Source organism: Urocampus carinirostris, chromosome 16 (assembly GCF_059441175.1).
Source record: "Urocampus carinirostris isolate Australia breed hairy pipefish chromosome 16, RoL_Ucar_1.0, whole genome shotgun sequence".
NCBI lineage: Eukaryota > Metazoa > Chordata > Actinopteri > Syngnathiformes > Syngnathidae > Urocampus > Urocampus carinirostris.
In genome coordinates, this window is record NC_142364.1 from 27,457,145 (window position 1) to 27,475,836 (window position 18,692).

An 18,692-nucleotide genomic window follows, 5' to 3' on the forward strand; every position below is an offset into this window, starting at 1 on the left:
ATTTCTTTTTGACCCACCAGTCAGTAGCTTGCATTGGTACTCCAATATTCCCAAAAGCCTTAGCCTGAGTCCGTCATTTTGGCATCCTGTCTGTGGCTAGAAGGGAAGGAGGGTGGTGTATTCATGTGTCCAAGTAGTAAGAGCATCACGCAACAGAAGCCACAAGACGTGAAGTCAGAACTAACTAATCAGCGAGAAGCTGTTTTCCATACGGAAAGCAGACGCTCAATGGGAGCAGGGACTATTTCCATACTATTTCTAACGTTTATGAAGAGATGGCTCCTTTAATAATGAAAATAAAACAAAACTTGTGGGCTTGTTGTGTTTTGATGCAAATCATTTAGCAACAACAATGTCATTAAAGATTATAAATGTATTTTGACTAAGGCAGGGGTTTCAAAACTACAGCCCAGGGTCCGACAGCAATTTCTGCGTCCCAGAGGTTATGTCAAGAATTATAAGCTCTCCTTTAAAAATGTGTATTATATACTTTTTATTATCCAAATATGCAAATTAGCATGTTTGTAATTTCACTCAGAATAACCCCTATAGAAGGCTATTTTGTGTTTAATAACCAACAAAACAATGCTTAAAAATGCGTGTTTTTTTGCATGTGACACAAAAATTTGGGCAACCCTCTTGCTGGTTTAATAAAAATATTCCATTCCTGTACTGTAGCTTAAACCTACTCTAAACAAATGTAAATATCCTAATGGGCAAATAATGCTGTGTCTCTTTGGTAATGTGAAGTAGCATGTGGTTCACCACCTAAATGGTTCTCCCTGTTTTCACAATTAATGGATGGCAAAATCGTAGCAGCGGCTGCCGTATTAGTCCAAAGTGTGTCATTCCGTGTGACTACAAAATTTAGTTTTGTGTTTCCCAGCTTATTTTTCACCGATGTATGTTAACCCTCTAAATGTTGTGTTGTTTTTGTTGTGTCTGTGTCCATGTGGCTGTCTGTGTACCCGTCTTCTTGATCCTCGGTTCAGATTCTATACGGATCCCCTACGGTACCAAGCTTTCGCTCTACACGTCTAAGGACGCTGAAGGTATCGTAAATGACGTCATGGATTGATAAGTGAACACAACGTATGGAAATAGGGGAATGTTTTGGACAGGGGAAGTGGCTGAAACCCTAACCATTAGACACAAACTCTAATCTTATTTGAAACTACAGTGGTACTTCTTCATACAAGCACCTCTAAACACGAGAATTTCGATAAAAAAGTTTCATATGTTGTGTTTGGAAGAAAGATTTTGCCCAGCATATAACGGAAAATCCAAGTCACGAGCATTGCCAGAGGCTACCACTAGAACCCGTCCCTGCTTGAGACTGCTCACTGCCAGCGTCAGTATTCCAGTTCGCACATGCATGCTTCTACAGACTACTACAAAATTGTGCTGTTGTATTTTGTGTGTGTGGACATTCATCTAAAATTATAGTAACTTGAATTCTAAGTGTCCAGTAGGTGCATACATATCATCAACAGTCTTTCGATCTCATACCTATCAACCTCAGCCATTTGCTCCCTTTATTAATGGTTTCAATTTGACCTATTTATAATAATAAACTTTACAAACACAACGTGGCACCTATTTACTCACAGCAAGACAGACGATGTAGAATACTGTGACAAAACTAGCAATTTAGTATGATTGTGTTGTCTGCTACATATCATCAACAGTCTCTCAGTCGCATAGCTATCAACCTTAGCCATTTGCTCCCCTTATTAATGGTTTCAATTCAACATATTAAGCGATGATAAAACTTGCAAACACAACGTGGCACCTATTTACTCACAAAAAAAGACAGACTATATACTGTAGAATACTGCGACAAAACTAGCAATCTAGTATGACGTTGTCGTCTGCTACATATCATCAACAGTCTCTCGATCGCATAGCTATCAACCTCTGCCATTTGCTCCCCTTATTAATGGTTTCAATTCAACTTATTAAGCGATGATAAAACTTGCAAACACAACGTGGCACCTATTTACTCACAGAAAGACAGACTATATACTGTAGAATACCGCGACAAAACTAGCAATCTAGTATGACGTTGTCGTCTGCTACATATCATCTACAGTCTCTTGATCTTATAGCTATCAGCCTGAGCTTATTTTGATTTCAATTCGACTTATTAAACGATAATAAACCATACAAACACATCGTGGCACCTATTTACTCACAGCAAGACCGACTAAGTAGAATACTGCGACAATACTAGCAATGTAGAATGACGTTGTTGTCTGCTACATATCATCAACAGTCTCTCAATCTTATAGCTATCAACCTCAACAACTTGCTCTCATTACTATGGTTTCAGTTTGACACATTAAACGATAATAAACCCTACAAACACAATGTTGCACCTATTTACTCACAGCAAGACTGACTATGTAGAATACTGCGGCAATCTATGATGACGTTGTCGTCTGCTACCAGTGACCAAGATGATTCAGATTGCAGCACAAATGGGCATGAAGAGATAGGCCAAAAAAAATAATAATAATAATCCTGTATAAAACATCTTATACAGCGTACACAATTAAAAAAATCATAAAAAACATCAAATACAGGGAGAACAATCTTTTTCATTCGGTCGTATTGTAAGGCACAGTGTTTGAAATGTAGAAAAAAATAGCAGTTGCAGTCTGGAATTACAAGGTACTCTTAAGGTAGTCTCGAATTGCTAAAATTCTAATGAATCAATCTGTTATTAAAAAGTTTGAAATTGAGAAGTGGTTGTTGCCTGCAAGCGATGAAGTCGTATTGCATGGGGGGATGAAGGGAAAATGGATTTGCGGGGCTGGTATGAATCAGAAGGGATTTAAGGCAGTCTAGCACCTCAAGGGAGGAGGTGTGGGGACAGCGCCGTGTGAAGTCACTGCGGCAGTCACTGCAGCAATTAGCGCTAAAAGCTCTCGTAAAAACAAAACCAATCGGTCTGCTGACCCTTCTGAACAGTGAGGCACATTCTGACCTATCCCTTCTCCACGGAGCAACAACAGTGCCCTCTAGTGCAGGGATGTCAAACTCAGTTTGTCTGTGGGGCCGGATCCAGACTTTCTGTTCGCAGGCGGGCCGGATCAGTAAGACAATGCAACTCCAATTTCTTGTTTTTCAATATTGAGCGTTATCATTCAACCTAGTTGTAGCCTTCTCTACGTATTATTATCACAAATGACAAGATATCTTTTTTTAAACACAACCTGTTGACTCACAAACAATGGAATGTTTGGCATTAAATGGTTTATTTTACCAGTTTAGTGAATGCAGTTTTACACATGATCAGCTCACATTGCTATACAAACTTAACACTGCCCTGCTATGCATTGCATTAAAAACATCATACTTTTGATAGAAATGACCTAGAAACGGACAAAATATCTGACAAAATACACCGTGGGCTGTATATTTGACATCCATGCTTTAGTGAATCATAAAGCCTGCGCTTATATCGAGGGTGTAGGTTTGTGTGTAGGTTTGTTCTTGGCATTGATGAGGACATTGGCATTATTTTAGTGATCATATAATATTGGTAGGGACAAAACAATAATTGTTGGTGGGGATGCGTCCCTTCCGTCCATGCCAAAACTACACCCTTGGCGCATATACATAAAAATAACAAAAAATTAAAAATAATTTGCAAATAAAATAGATGTGGCACTTCATATATATAAATACATTGTTTATGCAACTACTAAAATCCAAAAACGTTTTTTTTCAAGTCTACTTGAAAGATTCATCTTGAAGCTAGTATTTTTCGAGAAGTTTGTTTGTACTTTTTGTTTTGTACTCTTTGTCTTTTTGTTTTCTTTACTTTTGAAGCCCTAGCTCTAGTTTCAAACACTCATTTGATAAGCTTACCCTGGTTTTTAATGGCATTTTTACCTAAACCTTCGTTTCAAATTGTTTGAAATTTTTCCTAAATCTATCCCTCGATTTGGTGCCTTAAAGAGACAGTGTGTATTATTCAACCACTAGATGTTGCTGTGTTGTTTATGGGAACCGAAAACGAGTTCAAAAAAAGCACAAAGAAGAATACAAATTATGGAGACAATAATGTGACCAAACCATACCATGTTACTTATTTTTCTGCCCAGCCATTTTGAGGTTTTGGGGGGTACCCATAGCAGCAAGATGCAGACAATATTGCTAGCTCCCTTTAGTTAAGGCTGATGTCATCTACAGAAAAAAATTTAATTTCTCACCATTGGAGTATCTACCAGTATTTAAACAAGACGTTAATCATAGTACTAAATGATACACAATGTAAGATCAAACTGATTTATATTTGACTCGTAAAAGTTGTTTTTTTTTAATCACTCGGAGGCACTAAATCTTACACACTGTCCCTTTAAGGCAGGTGTGTCTTAAATACACTCTAGGGGGCAATTGCAGCCCGCCAAGAACATTTCAGTGGAACTGAGCAAATTTCAAAAATAATATTTGCTTTTTTGTGTTTTATACTTCGCAGTCTTTAAAGAAAAATCAGAATATGCAAATTCTCGATACAATTTTCAAAGTAACTTATTTTTTTCTTAAAATATATATTTTAGGATATTTCTGACCCACGAATATTTAGAAAAATGTACGTTTATATTATATGAAAGTTCATGTATTTTTGATTATAATTTAAGTCTATATTGTTTTTTTAAGGAAGTTTTCACTACTAGGGGGTGCTGAATAATACACACTATCCCCTTTAAGCGTCACATTATTGGCTTTAAGTCATTTCCTCTTGATAGTGTCTTTTCTCGAGAAAATTCTCATATCACGATTTATCATACGATTTTCGCTATTATTAGAGAAGACTTAAATATTAATAGACCTGCTCGATTATATAATATAATGATAATAATAATTTCCGTATTTTTCACACTCCCCAAAAAATAGTCTTTTGAGATATATTATATGAAATTAAGGCAACAGTAAGTGCTGCATTCTCATTTAAAAATAATAAATGCATTTAAACTCAAATAAGTTCTTACATAGAACCTAAGTTAACATTATGATATCTCTTTCACCACTAAAATTAATTCTGGCAACAAACAATAAACATGTTAACCACAAGAGGGCACTCAAAGACTTTATATGTTTCTCAAAAGCAGAACAGTTGACGTATGCAGTATCATTTGACAAAAAATTCTGTACAAAATGTTCCACCGCTAAAATTAATCCATTCATAAAGGGTAACTCCCAACTTCCCCTTTTTCACCAGCTAGACTGCGAGTGATTGACTTCCTGAATAAGTTCTTTAGTTGCCATTTATTCGGACCAATACCTCTACCGTTACCCTCATAAGGTCGAAGTAAAACTAAGATCAAAGTACAAAAAGGTCCTGTTACCTTGCTTACTATAGATATGCATTCTAAACTAAGCGAACAATAACTTAAACAGGAGTACTGTACATAATTTTGTACAAAAAATGACCATAAACAAAAATGAAAGTTATCAAAATATGTTTCATACTTACAGACAATTACAAAAGAGGATTTGCAATGAACGTTCGGAAGTTATGCACTTCTCTTTCATTTCCTTTTAGCAACAAACAATTAACATGTTAACCACAAGAGGGCACTCAACGACACCGCCATGCATTTTCATATTTCCCAGTACATAAGGCACACTTTTAACATACTGGCTAATTTAGGGTTTTTGGGTGCGCCTTATAGTCCGGAAAATACAGAATTATAATTCTGACATTTGGCCCTTCTTCCAGGCGATTCGGCGTGCAAGCATATCTTCAGGATCCCTCTGTGCAATTTGGTGGGCCGCAGTGTGGAGCGACCCCTCAACTCGCCACTAGCAGACAAAGTGCTGACGGCGTCGGGTTCCGTCCCCGTTGCGCTTCCCTGCAGCGCCCCCATGGGGTCAGCAGCGCACTCGCTGTCGCTGTCCCGCATGGAAATCAAGGAGATCGCTAGCCGCACGCGCAAGGAGCTGCTTGGTGGGTGCAGTTTTTCTATATACTGTATATATATATATGTTCACTTATTTATTTATTTTTTGATATGTCTACTTAACAACAAGAAGAAGAAAAATCCCTTCCAATTTTGGGATATTTTATGTTACTATACTTCTATTTTCATTATTTATAATAAACCGCAATTCAAAAATAGTTTTAAAGGTGTTTAAATTTGATCATTTATAACACCAAAAATCCTGTCCCAATTTCTCATTTTAGAAAGTTAAGAACATGAAAAAAAAAATACTGTCTATACTTGCATAAAAGCCAACATTGCATATATAACAACCTTCTAAAAGTGCTTTAAAGTAGCCACACACATTTACTAGGTTATTTATGATGATTTAGTGCCATTTGCTAGACATTTGCCTAACAGCAGGTTTGGTTTGTGTTTTCTTTTAAGGCAGGGGTGTCCAAACTTTTCAGAAAGAGGGCCAGATTTGGCAAGCTGAATGTGTCGGGGCCGACTGTTAAGCTTGTTAGTCTTTGATAAAGTCACCCTCCGTGAAAGGTTTGCAGTGCTTGGCAATCAGCGTCATGACCTCGAAGCTCGCCTTTGCCGCATTTTCATTTGACTATCAGGGTCACGTAAAAAGATTAGCTGTGTGGTTAAAACAGCTTCTAGTTGCTTCACCTTTTCACAGCGTTCATTTCCAGTTCGCTTTTTGTGTGATGTTTCGTCTGGCAGTGCCACTTAATATTATATTCTTTGAAAACAGCCACAGTCTCTTGGAGAATTAGGCAGTTGTTTCAGATATCCGTGAAAAAAAAGTTACGGCCCTCACTGTCAACTTTCCTTTTTATTTATTAACAATGGCCATTTCGGAAATAGTGTGGGTTAAAATTCTCACACGAAGCCAAGGGCAAGGTGGCCAAACTTTTTTTTAACATTTTATGAAAAGAAAAAAAGCTATTTTAATAATTATTATTTCTTATGATTACATTGGTTATATTTCATTTATTATGAATATGTGGATATTTTGCAGATCTCAAAAACAATTAATGAAAAAAAACTAAATCTCTGAGCGAATCCTTTTAATATTCTTCATTAAATGAGATCATTTGAAAAAGTAAGGGGCAATCAAACAAAGAATTGAACCAACCATAAGAGAAATAAATGGTTTTTACAGGCCTGACGGAAGAATCTGGCAGTAAATCAGACGGTGGCGCGTCCAAAATGAGGAAATCGAGCAAGAAGATGGCGTCTGCGGAGGAACCTAAAGTGCTAGCATTAACTTCCACTAACAGCGACAGGTCAGATGTTGGATGACAGCTTGTTTGTCGCTCCCTCCTCACAAAAACTCAAAAAATTTGGACGCACTTTTCAGGTCGGACTCGGAAACCGTGGACACGGTTCCGGACGTGGCGTCCATTTTGGATGCCGAGCCGGAGACTTTGTTGCTTCGGGCCGACAGTCCGCCGCCACTCGCTGCAGCCTTTGCACTCAGCGCCTCCTTGGACGAAGACGTCTTGGACCTCAAGTGAAGACAATCCCGCTGTGCACTTCTTTCAATTGCTCTTCAACGTTTTTACCCTGTTCACAAAAAAGTTTTTTTCTGGGAAATTTCAGAGTGAGACTGAAAGGCACTATGGTAAACCTTCTTCAAACACTCGAAGACGTTTTTGTTTTTTTTTACAATATTCCTTGTCACTACTTTCTGGCCAATCGAAAATACCAATACACGGTGTCCTGAGAAAATATATACACATTTTAGCAGTTGATAACTTAACTATTTACTTTATAGACCAAGGGTCAGGAATATACGGGTATGGCTCTTTTCATGCGTACATCTAGTTTAGTCTTTTTTTTTCTGTATTGTCCCAATTTTGGTATATGCAAAGTCCAAAATGACGGTCAAAATGAGCCTCAACGATCTTAAGTAACTACAGGGGGGGACACATATTTGAGAATATGTAACATAGGCTCTGGTATTATTATTATTTAATCGATTTTATCAGATCATCAAATGCCAGACAGTGAAATAAAAAATGTTTAGTTCGGTCCAGAATAGTTCCAGAACGTACAAGGCAACTATAGTTGCACCGACAGACCCCGTTTTAGCTATTCGTCTCTCTGGATTCCTGTATATGGAAGCTCATTAAACAATGTATGTTCATTGTTGAGACACTTTATGATGAAAACCCACAGAATAAACGTTAAACACCCGAAAAAGACAGCCAAGTACCAAGAGTAATTTCATAGGCTGAGAGGTAGAAGTGGGAAGATCCCTGAACACTGTCAAGAACCGCAACTGAAGGAGAACCCAAATGCGTGATTTTTCTCACACAAGCTTTTATTTGAAGGGAAATGGGGCAGTCATGCACGTTAACCCAAACGCCAATGATTCGGCGATCATTGGGCGAAAGACGTAAGAAAGCCAGAGGCAGACAAGATCGATACCAATTGCACGAGCAGAAATTGGACAGACGGGACAGACAGGATTGTTATCAAAACTGGATACCGAAATCAAACAGGACAAAATAGAACAATATGGGACAGGAAACACAAGCAGGAAACCGGACACAGTCTAAACCCAGGTCTTGCGGGTGCAAAGGTTCATTGACGGACTGACAAAGGGTGTGTGAGAGCACTGAGCTTAAATAGTAGGGAAGCCAATCTGTCAACGAGCTGCAGTTGGCGCCACGCGTGCGGGGGCAATTGGGCGCCATGGCAACCTGTGACAAACACAGCGCATTTTTTCAAGTGTAGTTTGCACAAGTTATGATAAAATGATGAACAAAGCGCTTGAGGACTTTTAAGACAAATGTTTTTAGATTTCAAAGATTTCGAAGGTTAGCATCTTTAAAACAGAATAGCGAACGAACAATGACCACTCAATTCCCAAGCTTACAACTCTAACCACATCACAGAGCTGAAGGTAAATACATCCGTGTCGTTCTTGTTTGCAGTATTTTGAGAAAATTCACAAAAGAACTCTGCTCGCACCTTGTTTTGAAACCATCATTTACGACAAAAATGACGATCAAAATTAGCCTCAACGATCCACTGCAGGAGCTAGACAAATTTGATGTGGCATATTTGTTAATATGGGATACATGCTCTGGCTTATTTCATAGATTTGATCAAATCATCAAATGTCACACAGTGAGATAAAATACGCTGAAGAATTAGCTTAATTCATTATCTAATTCAAGTGATGTTGGTTCTTTGTTAAACTCACTCCTAAATTCTCGTTGGACTTCTACTGTGTTTTCATATTTGCAGTAGCATTTTAGAATTAATTCCCTTTCTTCAGAGTCAAGTCTAGCTTCTATCACTCGGTTCGATGAGTTCAGTCTACAAAGAATCAATTATTGAGTTATTAGCTGCTGAAATGAGTATACGTTTTTTGGGACACCCTGCAGATATGTTTTTTAATTTTTTTTTTTTTTACAAGTTTTAAGAGATTTTGTGTTTCTTGTCGCCTCCTAGTGGTAAAAAAATAAATAAAATACTGTTGGTGTTTAGCTGAGGGGATCCAGGCAGGTGAAGGGATTTTCCAGTCCATTTTTCCGCTGGCGTCCTCTGGTGGAACGTTAATTGATCCTGACACTGCATTGAAGAGTTTGGATTTGAATAAGGAAAAACACATGAACTACCAAGTAAACGTGCATTCAAAAAAATATTTGTATGTTTAGATATTTAAAGTTTGTATTTATTTTACATAATATGAGGCTCACGTAGACATGATTTTCCACCATCTTGTTGCTAAAGTTACACCCAAAAGCTTTGCGCAAGGCTTGGCAAAAAAATTGGAAGAAAAATGGTGTGGTTCGGTTCTGTGGTCCAGTGGTTGGGACATTCGTCTAGTATGCAAAAGGTCCCTGGTTCGAGACTGGGTTGAACATGTTTTGGAGAGGGATGGGTGGCACCAGGCTGTACTTGCCCAGGGCACACCACAGGAAATGGTTCCTCCATGACCTTAGGGGTTAACAGATACACACAAACACTCATAACAAGGAGAGAAAACATTTAGATTCACAATTTAGATTTAGAGCTTGCAAGTAGAACTGGAGATGGCTTTACTAAACGCTCGGATAAGAAATTCTAACCTGTTCTCAAAGCTCTCTCCCTGAGGCCTTATTATTAATTTTGCTAGGTTTCAAAAAGCCGATCCACCCTTAAGGGTGTGGAAATCATAGAACAGTAACACAATGGTGTAAACCCGCATAATAGTCAGAATCAGGAACTGGGCTCCTATGCAGTCAAATGGTCTGCATTGACTTTTTAAGTCAATAAAGACCTCCCAAAGTGCTTTACAATGTGCTTCACACTATTCCCTTTTCCACACACTACCTAACCGATAGCAGCGGCAAGAACTTGCTTATCAGGGGCATCAGGGATCCAGTGTCTTGCCCATGGACACTTCGACATATAACACGGAGAAGCCGGGAATCAAACCTGCGACCTCCTGATCCCAAGACGAGCGCTCTACCTCCTAAGTTAATGCCTCCCAGTCTGCTTTACAAGTGACCAATATTAAATACTGAAAGAACCAGTCACACTGAACCTCCAAAGTCTGTATTCTTCCTTTGACATTTTAGCATTCGTTTTTAGTTGTACCGCACAATACAACGACATCTAGTGATCAAATATCACAGACCGTTCCCTTAATGCTAACATATAACACTAAATAAATCCTAAGTAGGGATAAGAATCATACTGAACTTTCAATGTGCAACTGTACACCGCAACAACACCCTTGTTACCATTTTATCAATCTTTAAAAATATTTTGTAAGGAACAATATCGAATCCAACAGCTAAATGCTAAGGCCTATGGTAAATAGCAACAACTACGCTAACAAAATTAGCATAAATATTACAGTTATTAAAGCGATTACTGACGGGCTCGATAAAATAGGGCTGTTATTTCCACTGATACTGACATATTGCTACTTGGCTATCCCTAATTTGTTTGTATTTATCAGAGTATTGAGTATTTTCTGAGTCAATTTTGAAACTTCCGTTTGAAACCACAATCCGAGGTTGAGATCTGAATCTACTGTCTCCCTAAAAGGAACAGTGTCTAATATTACATGTTGCTATATTGTGTGGTGCACCTAAACGAGTGTTACAAAGTACAAGGAAGAATACAAACTATGGAAGCTTATAGTGATCATTATTCTTTATTTTTTTGCATAGCCTCTCACAGGGTTCTTAGGTTTTACAGGTGCCCATAGCCTCTTCTAGATGAGCCTCATGTTATGTGAAATAATTACCTAAAAAATGCACCCTTATGTGATAGTTGATGTATTTTTGATCATTATTGCCATTAACATTGGGTTTTTTTGTTAATAGTGTAGTTTTTTAACCACTAGGGGGTACTTAAAATACACAATATCCCTTTAAAGATAATAAATACTACTTTTATCATCACCAATAAGCAAAGAGAACAAGGACATTGAAGAAAGGAATAATATGGTCAATTTTGACCTGTAAAGTCAATTCCCCCTGAAATGTCACATTTTCAAATATTTTTATGCGTATCGTATACATTTTCGTCTTGTTAATCGTGCTAGCCGAGTGTGTTTTTTCTTTCCCTATTTCGCCCCTTTTTATTTCTGCATTTAACCTCTGGCCTCTTTTTTCAAAATGCTATCGGATGGATGCATCGGTGTGTACATTTGAAACCGAAACCCAAAGAGTGACAACTGAATCGTTTCTATCCTAAACACACACAAATATCACCGTAAACCTCAATTTGTTCATTTAAGTGTCGTACTCTTTGATGTGAATATTGAGTTTACGGGAAAACGTGGTCTGAAACGCTTGTAAGTCTGTTTATACACAAAGTGGCGCTCGGTCTGGGATGCGTACAGTATTTATAGATGTATTATATCAAATGAAATCTATTTTATCCTCTTATTTAGTAACTACGACAGAAAAAGCGTACAGCGTTAAGAGCTCTCGTGTTTGGCAAATTCTCATTTTATTAGGTGTACAGTATATTAGTAAAAAAAACAGGGCTGGAGGTCTTTCCCAAGTGCCATTTCCCGGCAACCAGCATGGAACTGCGTCATTTCTTCTGGGGTTGGTGGTGTCAGCCATGATTGTAGTCCTTTTCCAAGTAACCGGACTCCCAATTAGTAACATAATATTTGCACCGTTGGTTCTTTCCGCTAACATCGCCTACTTTCTAAGAAAATACAGCGAACATCATTCCAAAACATGCAGGTACACTGCCTTGCAAAAGTATCGCCCCCCCAAAAAAAAACATTTTGACATATTGCCATTTTTTAGGCGTCAAACTTATAGATAAAATTATCTTCAAAGAATATTTTCAAAAATTAATGAAGGGATAGTTTGCTGCCGTTATAATTTGAATTTAAACGGTTTCAAACGTACTTCAAAATCACTAATGGTGAAAATAATGAACTGGGATGTAGTAAAAAGATTGAGTATATTGATAAAGTTGTTCATTCCCCTACCCAATATTTCGGAAGAGCCATAACAAATATTTCTGAAGCCGCAAAATACTAAAAGCCTTATAAAAATCTATTTTTAAAGGAAAAGAAAGGGTGATTCATACATAAAAGTTAGTCCTTTAATATGAAATACTTATTCTAAAGAAAACCATCACACACAAAAATACATATATATTTCCCTCCCCCATCTTATTCCATTATCAAAAAATCTCTTGGGAGCCACACCTCTGCATTTTCTGACCCCCGCCAAAATAAACAGAGTGGCTCATCATCGCCTCCTAGGGTCCTGGAGGATATTAAGAGTGTAATTATTCAGTCATGTGTTTACTGTCTGTTTACTGATGCAAAAAAATCAATGACATATACAATCAAAGAATAAATAGATAGACAAAATCAAACATTTAGGAAATAGACCCCCAAAAGCAGTCTATGTTAAATGTTGTCTGGACTTTCTTTGTCTAGAAAACTCAAACTAAACTTTTTTTTTTTTTAACCACAAACGGATTTTATCTACGGTACATGATTATTGCTTTCCTTTGTCTACCTCCCCTTCGGCTTAATTTGTTTTCTTGTAATTTTTGTTGTTGTTTGGACTTGTTGCTGGACTTTTTTGTGAGGTCCCCCCAAAAAAGGAAACACACTTACACACACAAACGAACAAAAATTTCTAGGCAATTATTCCTTAAAAATCTCTTTTGCTGAGGGAATAAAGAACATAACCATTTTCCCCCAAATTAGCTCTTCCAAAAATTACTTTTGCTTCTCAGATATGCGACCAAAATGATATACTGTATACCTCATTAGCAGGAAATGTTGCCTATCCAAGTATGATTTTCTACCATGTTTTAACTTGTTCTTCTACTAAGACTAGAGCATTTATCCTAAAAATAAGCGAAATAGTCACTTCTGGTAAATAGGACATCTTTCTGCTTTTTTAAAAAATATTTTTCCCAACATAAGTCATTGTTTTCCCCTATATTAATAAGTAATATACTGTACCTTAAAGTATCTTAGTTTCTTAAAAACTGGCCAAAACAAAATTCAAATGAATGGAGCTGGTTCATTTCAACAGGTTTTTCTAAGCCGTAGTGAGCATTATAGTTGCCGATTAGGATTGCATGAAGCCCATTCTCTTCCGCGCAGCACCCTAAGTCGGCTGCCGCCTGGTGGCCACCGTGGTTACTGCAGCCATCATTTCAAATGAACCAAGTCCATTCATTTTAATGGGTTTTTGGGAACGCCCAATTTCCTAAAAACTAAGATAGAAATTCGATGGACTATTTAAAAGGTTGTTAATATGTTTTTACATAGATTAGGAAAAATTTTAACAAACTGCCAGATAAAATAAAATTACGTGTATCAATGTTGTTTTTATCTTACTACAGACATTCAATCAAATATACTTAAGATTGGCAAAAAAAAATTGACACTGGTATAAGATTTGTTTTTATGTGAAATTGAATTAATCATTTATTTTGTGTGTTTTATAGCAGCCTCGAAACACTATATTTACTAGATTGAGGTGGTTATGAAGGGTATTGGCAGGGGAATTTGGCTGTTCAGAGCTTATTTAATGTTATTTCAAGATATTTTGTCTTCTTTTTTAAATTAAATTGGAAAATTACCTTAATTGAGCATAATTAGTTGATCACTTTGCTCGTTTTATAAAATAGTTTATCCTTACATTAGAAATATTCCCTAATTGTAGCGACAGGATCTCCTATCTGCTACACAAGACAACTTTGCTTATCTCTTATTTTTTTAAAAAAATCACATCTTAAGATATTTTAATGGGACAGTGTTTATTATTTAGTGCCTCCTAGTGGTAAAAAAAGGAAATTCATTAGAAAAAAAACTAACCATTAAAAAATAAATAATAATACATGAACTATGCATTCATTTAACAAACAAGATTGATTTGACTAGTCAGTAACAATCATCATACAAACAAATTAACTATGATATGAACGTGACTTTTTTGTAAATACTCGTAAGTAGAAAAATTTGTATTTAGCTCACCTGGATGGAGCTGACATAATTGTCTGCCATTTTGCTGCTACGGGTACCCAAAACGACAAAAAGTTTAGGGCAAAAAAAAAAATCTGAAGGCAAATGGTGTGTTTTGGTCACTTTGAGTATCTGTAGTTTGTATACATCCTTGTGCTTTTAAGCACTTGTTTTCGGTTTTGTGATGGGTGCTCGAGCCCTTTTTGGAGAACCGGCTTTTTCGGCCCCCAAACGCCTCTTTGATTGTTTTGGGTTGTTGTAATGGATATATTACCAATTATTATGTATCGTTATGCAGAAATTGACTTATTAATTTATTGCAAAAATATATTGTGAAAAAATTATATAATATAGCCTTTTTCTTTCAACTTTTAACAAATTTAAACTTTTAATTTTTTTATACTAAATTTAAAGTCAAGCAACATGGAAAAAACAGACAAAGTTGTCGATGTACTGTGTAGTCACTGTAATGCAAACAGGAGCAAGTGCTACAAAGCACAAGGAAGAATACAAACTACAGAGACTCAAAGTGACAAAAACGCACCATTTTACTCCTTTGTTTTGCCAAGCGTATTTTAAGTTTTTGGGTACCCGTAGCAGCAAGTTGGCCGACAATTATGTCAGCTCCTTCATGTTATGTAAAACAAAAAACAGTTTTTTTTTAAATATCCAAAAACGTAAATTACCTACATAATTCCTTTTTCATTAAAATGTAAATCTATGAAGAAAAAAATAACCCAATAAAACCCTAATTTCTTGGACTACGAGTATTTACAAAAATGCTCGTTTGGATGATATCTATTTGAATTTTTGCTCATTTATCAAATTGCTTCCTCATTTTAATGAATTCAGTTTTTTATCACTAGGAGGCACTAAATAATATACAGTGTCAGCTATGGAGAAAAAAAGTGTCTTGAATGGAGCTGACTGTTGATCGGTGAGGGGCCGGCTCCCGTCATTCAATTTACAAAGCTGCTTCATTGAGCTGAAGAACACATCAGTGACATCTAGTGGTCAAATAGTACACACTGTTCCTTTAAATGATAAAAGTCCTACTTGAAATGGGCATAGCCTTTTGCCAATGGGGTTATAATTGATTTTTGCAGTGTAAACACACACACACACATTAACACACGTGAGAAAACAACACCAAGTGTCTTAAAACTATTGTACCGCCATTGTTTTTAATGCCAAGTACTACTTGTAAATGTTTGTGTATCAAACGTGGCCTCAAATTATGAAGCGGAGCTCGACACTTAACTACGATGAATACGATATGAAAACGATTATTATCATTGTTGTTATGAGCAAATATTTGAAAACAGTGCTGTAGACCACCGCTGTGAAAGTCAGTCTTTTTGTCTATTGATATATAATAAATATTTATGTCACTTGAGTACGGGGTCAAGTGCGTTTTGGTGTGTTTGTGGACTTTGTCGGTGGATGGACTTGGCGTGTTTGTTGAAATTACATTCCAGATCTGTTTCCTGGCTTCTCGTGGAACAATCCGCCGACCGCTCCAACATAAACACAGACTCCTGACGGAAAAACGGTCAGGATAAATCAAGGAGGACAGAAAATATCTTACCCGTTAATCTGATCCACACAGGTTTTATTAGAGAACACAGACGAGCATGGGTTGAAAATTACCGTGATTTCCGTAATATAAGGCGCACTGGATTGTAAGGCGCCCCTTCCAAAAATATCATACATTTTTCATCTATAAGGCGCACTGTACTATAAGGCACATGCAATTAAAACTACAATAAGAGCTACAATAGGTATTAGTGCATAACCGTTGGCCATTTTATATACCTACAGTATATATGTCAAGTCCAAAAAATGTCACTGATTGAACCTGGATTGCGGTGTCAAGTGCGTTCAAACTAAAGGTAAGATCGGGCAAAAAAAATTCAGCCCGACCCGACCCGAGTCGCAGGTATATAAACCCGAGCCTGCCAAAACCCGATGGATTAACTTGATTTGATAAAAAAGCCCGAAATAAACCCGAAGCTTTAATTTGCCGTCAAAGTAAACGGGAAGCTTCACTCCGGCTGTGCGTACTTCAGCACTGAACATTTTGGCTGAATTAAGCAGTTTTGGGGTTTACTTGGGGCTGAGTCCCTCAAGTTAACTGCAATGAAAGTGAAACTGAACAAAATGGCACAGAAAAGAAAATCAAATAGGGCAGATTGCCACCTGCAAATTATGAAATATTTTGCAAAAAAGCAAAAAAGAAAGATTGTAAAGCTTGTAAGCTTTTGGCAAGAAGCAAAAATGACGTTTGACGAGAGGGAGGTGGAAGGAGGAAGCCGCGCATCTTTTACAGAGGAGAAAAATTTATTTGGATTCAGTGATTTGAAGTTAAACTGATAGTTATCTAAATAATAGTAGTTATCTAAATAATCACTTGAGTAAAAGTGAAGAGTGCTGTGAAGATCCTACACCAATGGAGGGGGAAAAAACAGTGAGAGAAGCCAAACTGGCCCAATTTAATGATTGGCAATTTAAGCTCGAACCCGGCCCGAATTTCAGGTCGGGTTGGGGCCCAGGGCCAAGATCTTACCTCTAGCTCAAACCCATCAACTTGACCAGGGGTCAGGAACCTATGGCTCAAGTACAAATGGCTCAAAGTTAAAAGAGATTTTGTGCAGTTATTAGATATATTGTTACATACTGAGCCGGTTGTTGCACATGCGAAGCCGAAACCACACTGCTATTAAAAGGATTTTATCAAGTATATATAGTATAGTACACAATTTTATGTACAGGTTACAGTCAAAGTCTCATGCCAACAGACCAGTATGTGGCTGTAAATCGCAAAATAATCATTTATATGGAATCTCATTTAACACTCTATGTTGATTGTTGGGTCACTTTATGACAAATAGCCAGAGAATAAACTTTAACCCTGAAACAAATTTACGATCTAAAACCTCTAGCAAAGCACCTAGAGCAATTTGATTAGAAGGCCCGCGCATTCTTCCTCTTTGCACTGAAGGTCAATACCTAGGTATGCTCGTTTGCAGTGTTCCGTGACATTTTTACAAAATAACTTTACTTGCACCTTGTTTTGAAACCATTATTTATGGAAAATAGTTTGAAATGAGCTTTAACACTCTTAAGTAAGGAAGGAATAAAAATGTTATGGTATATTTACATTGATATGGGACACATGTTCTGGCATTGTTGTTATTTCATAGATTTGATCAAATCATCAACCATCACATAGTGAAACAAAATGTGAATTGGCTTTTGTCTTTAACATGATAAAATTTAAAAATCAATAATGTTTTGCTTTTATGGCTCTTTGGGTCAAGAAGGTTCCAGACCACTGCACAAGAACATCAGTGATACAAATGTCACACTACAAGGCATAAGATTTCATCTCAATATCACACTATTTTTACCCATGGTGCCAGAAATCAATGTTAGACAATGGAGAAAGCAGAAAGTCGTCCTGAAAGATATGAATACATGCAAAAAACACGACGAGGGAAACAACTCTGGTGTATCTGACTTTGCGTTTTTTATCTTGACACGTATAAAGACCCACATAACGACAATAATATCCTCTGTATTCCATTTTGTCATTTTTAGATTTTGCCTTAATGGAAGGTTAAAGAGAGATTGTTTAGCACCTTCTCCTGGTAAAAAAAAACCCATAATTCTTTAAATAACACCAATGATTTGAATAATAAGCAAAAATACACAAACTATAATAAGAACGTGCATTTTTTTTATTACTCATGTGCCGAGAAATGTCTATTTATTTGTCAGAATGTGAGGCTTACTTAGAGGGAGGAGACATCGTTGTTAGCCAGCTTGCTGCTACGGGTACCCGAAAAACCTCAAAAAGACTAGGGTGGAAAAATGAGAAGAAAAATGGTGCAGTTTCGTGATTTTGAGTCTTTGTGGTTTGTTTCTTTTCGGGTACACTACACCATCCATGTGATGGTCAGATAATACGCATTTTACCTGATTTTGGAGTATAGTACTATTTTCTATTATTATTTTTATGATGGGTTAGTCATATGTGTGGCATTTCGGCATATAACCTCGATGTGTCATCCCAGATTGCCTTTCCGGCTAATAAAACATGAGGTTTTTTATTATTGTAATAAGCATGCAGACACTTGTAAGGGATATGGCCACGCCCCTTTTTATATGATTTTTTTCCCCTCTGGATCCTTCGACTTACTCCTGTTTCTTTTGTCTGGGAGGAAAACTCAGAAATCCGGTTTAGGAATATGAGTCAGAGCTGGTTGGAAAATTACTGC

At 37.0% G+C, this 18,692-nt stretch overlaps 1 protein-coding gene across 5 annotated transcripts in view; it reads left to right on the top strand.

Moving 5' to 3' along the window:
- Nucleotides 1-15,808, top strand: part of garnl3 (GTPase activating Rap/RanGAP domain like 3) — a 103,950-nt gene extending 88,142 nt beyond the window's left edge. For 3 of the 5 annotated variants that reach the window (XM_088356207.1, XM_088356208.1, XM_088356209.1), the window contains exons 28-31: nucleotides 993-1,052; nucleotides 5,732-5,959; nucleotides 7,108-7,231; nucleotides 7,306-15,808. In XM_088356207.1, coding sequence (XP_088212333.1) covers nucleotides 993-1,052; nucleotides 5,732-5,959; nucleotides 7,108-7,231; nucleotides 7,306-7,462 — 569 coding nt within the window. In that variant the 3' untranslated portion in view covers nucleotides 7,463-15,808. The remainder of the gene's footprint in view (nucleotides 1-992; nucleotides 1,053-5,731; nucleotides 5,960-7,107; nucleotides 7,232-7,305) is intronic. The other 2 variants (XM_088356210.1, XM_088356211.1) reach the window with 1 other exon arrangement.
- The last annotated feature ends 2,884 nt before the right edge of the window (nucleotides 15,809-18,692 follow it).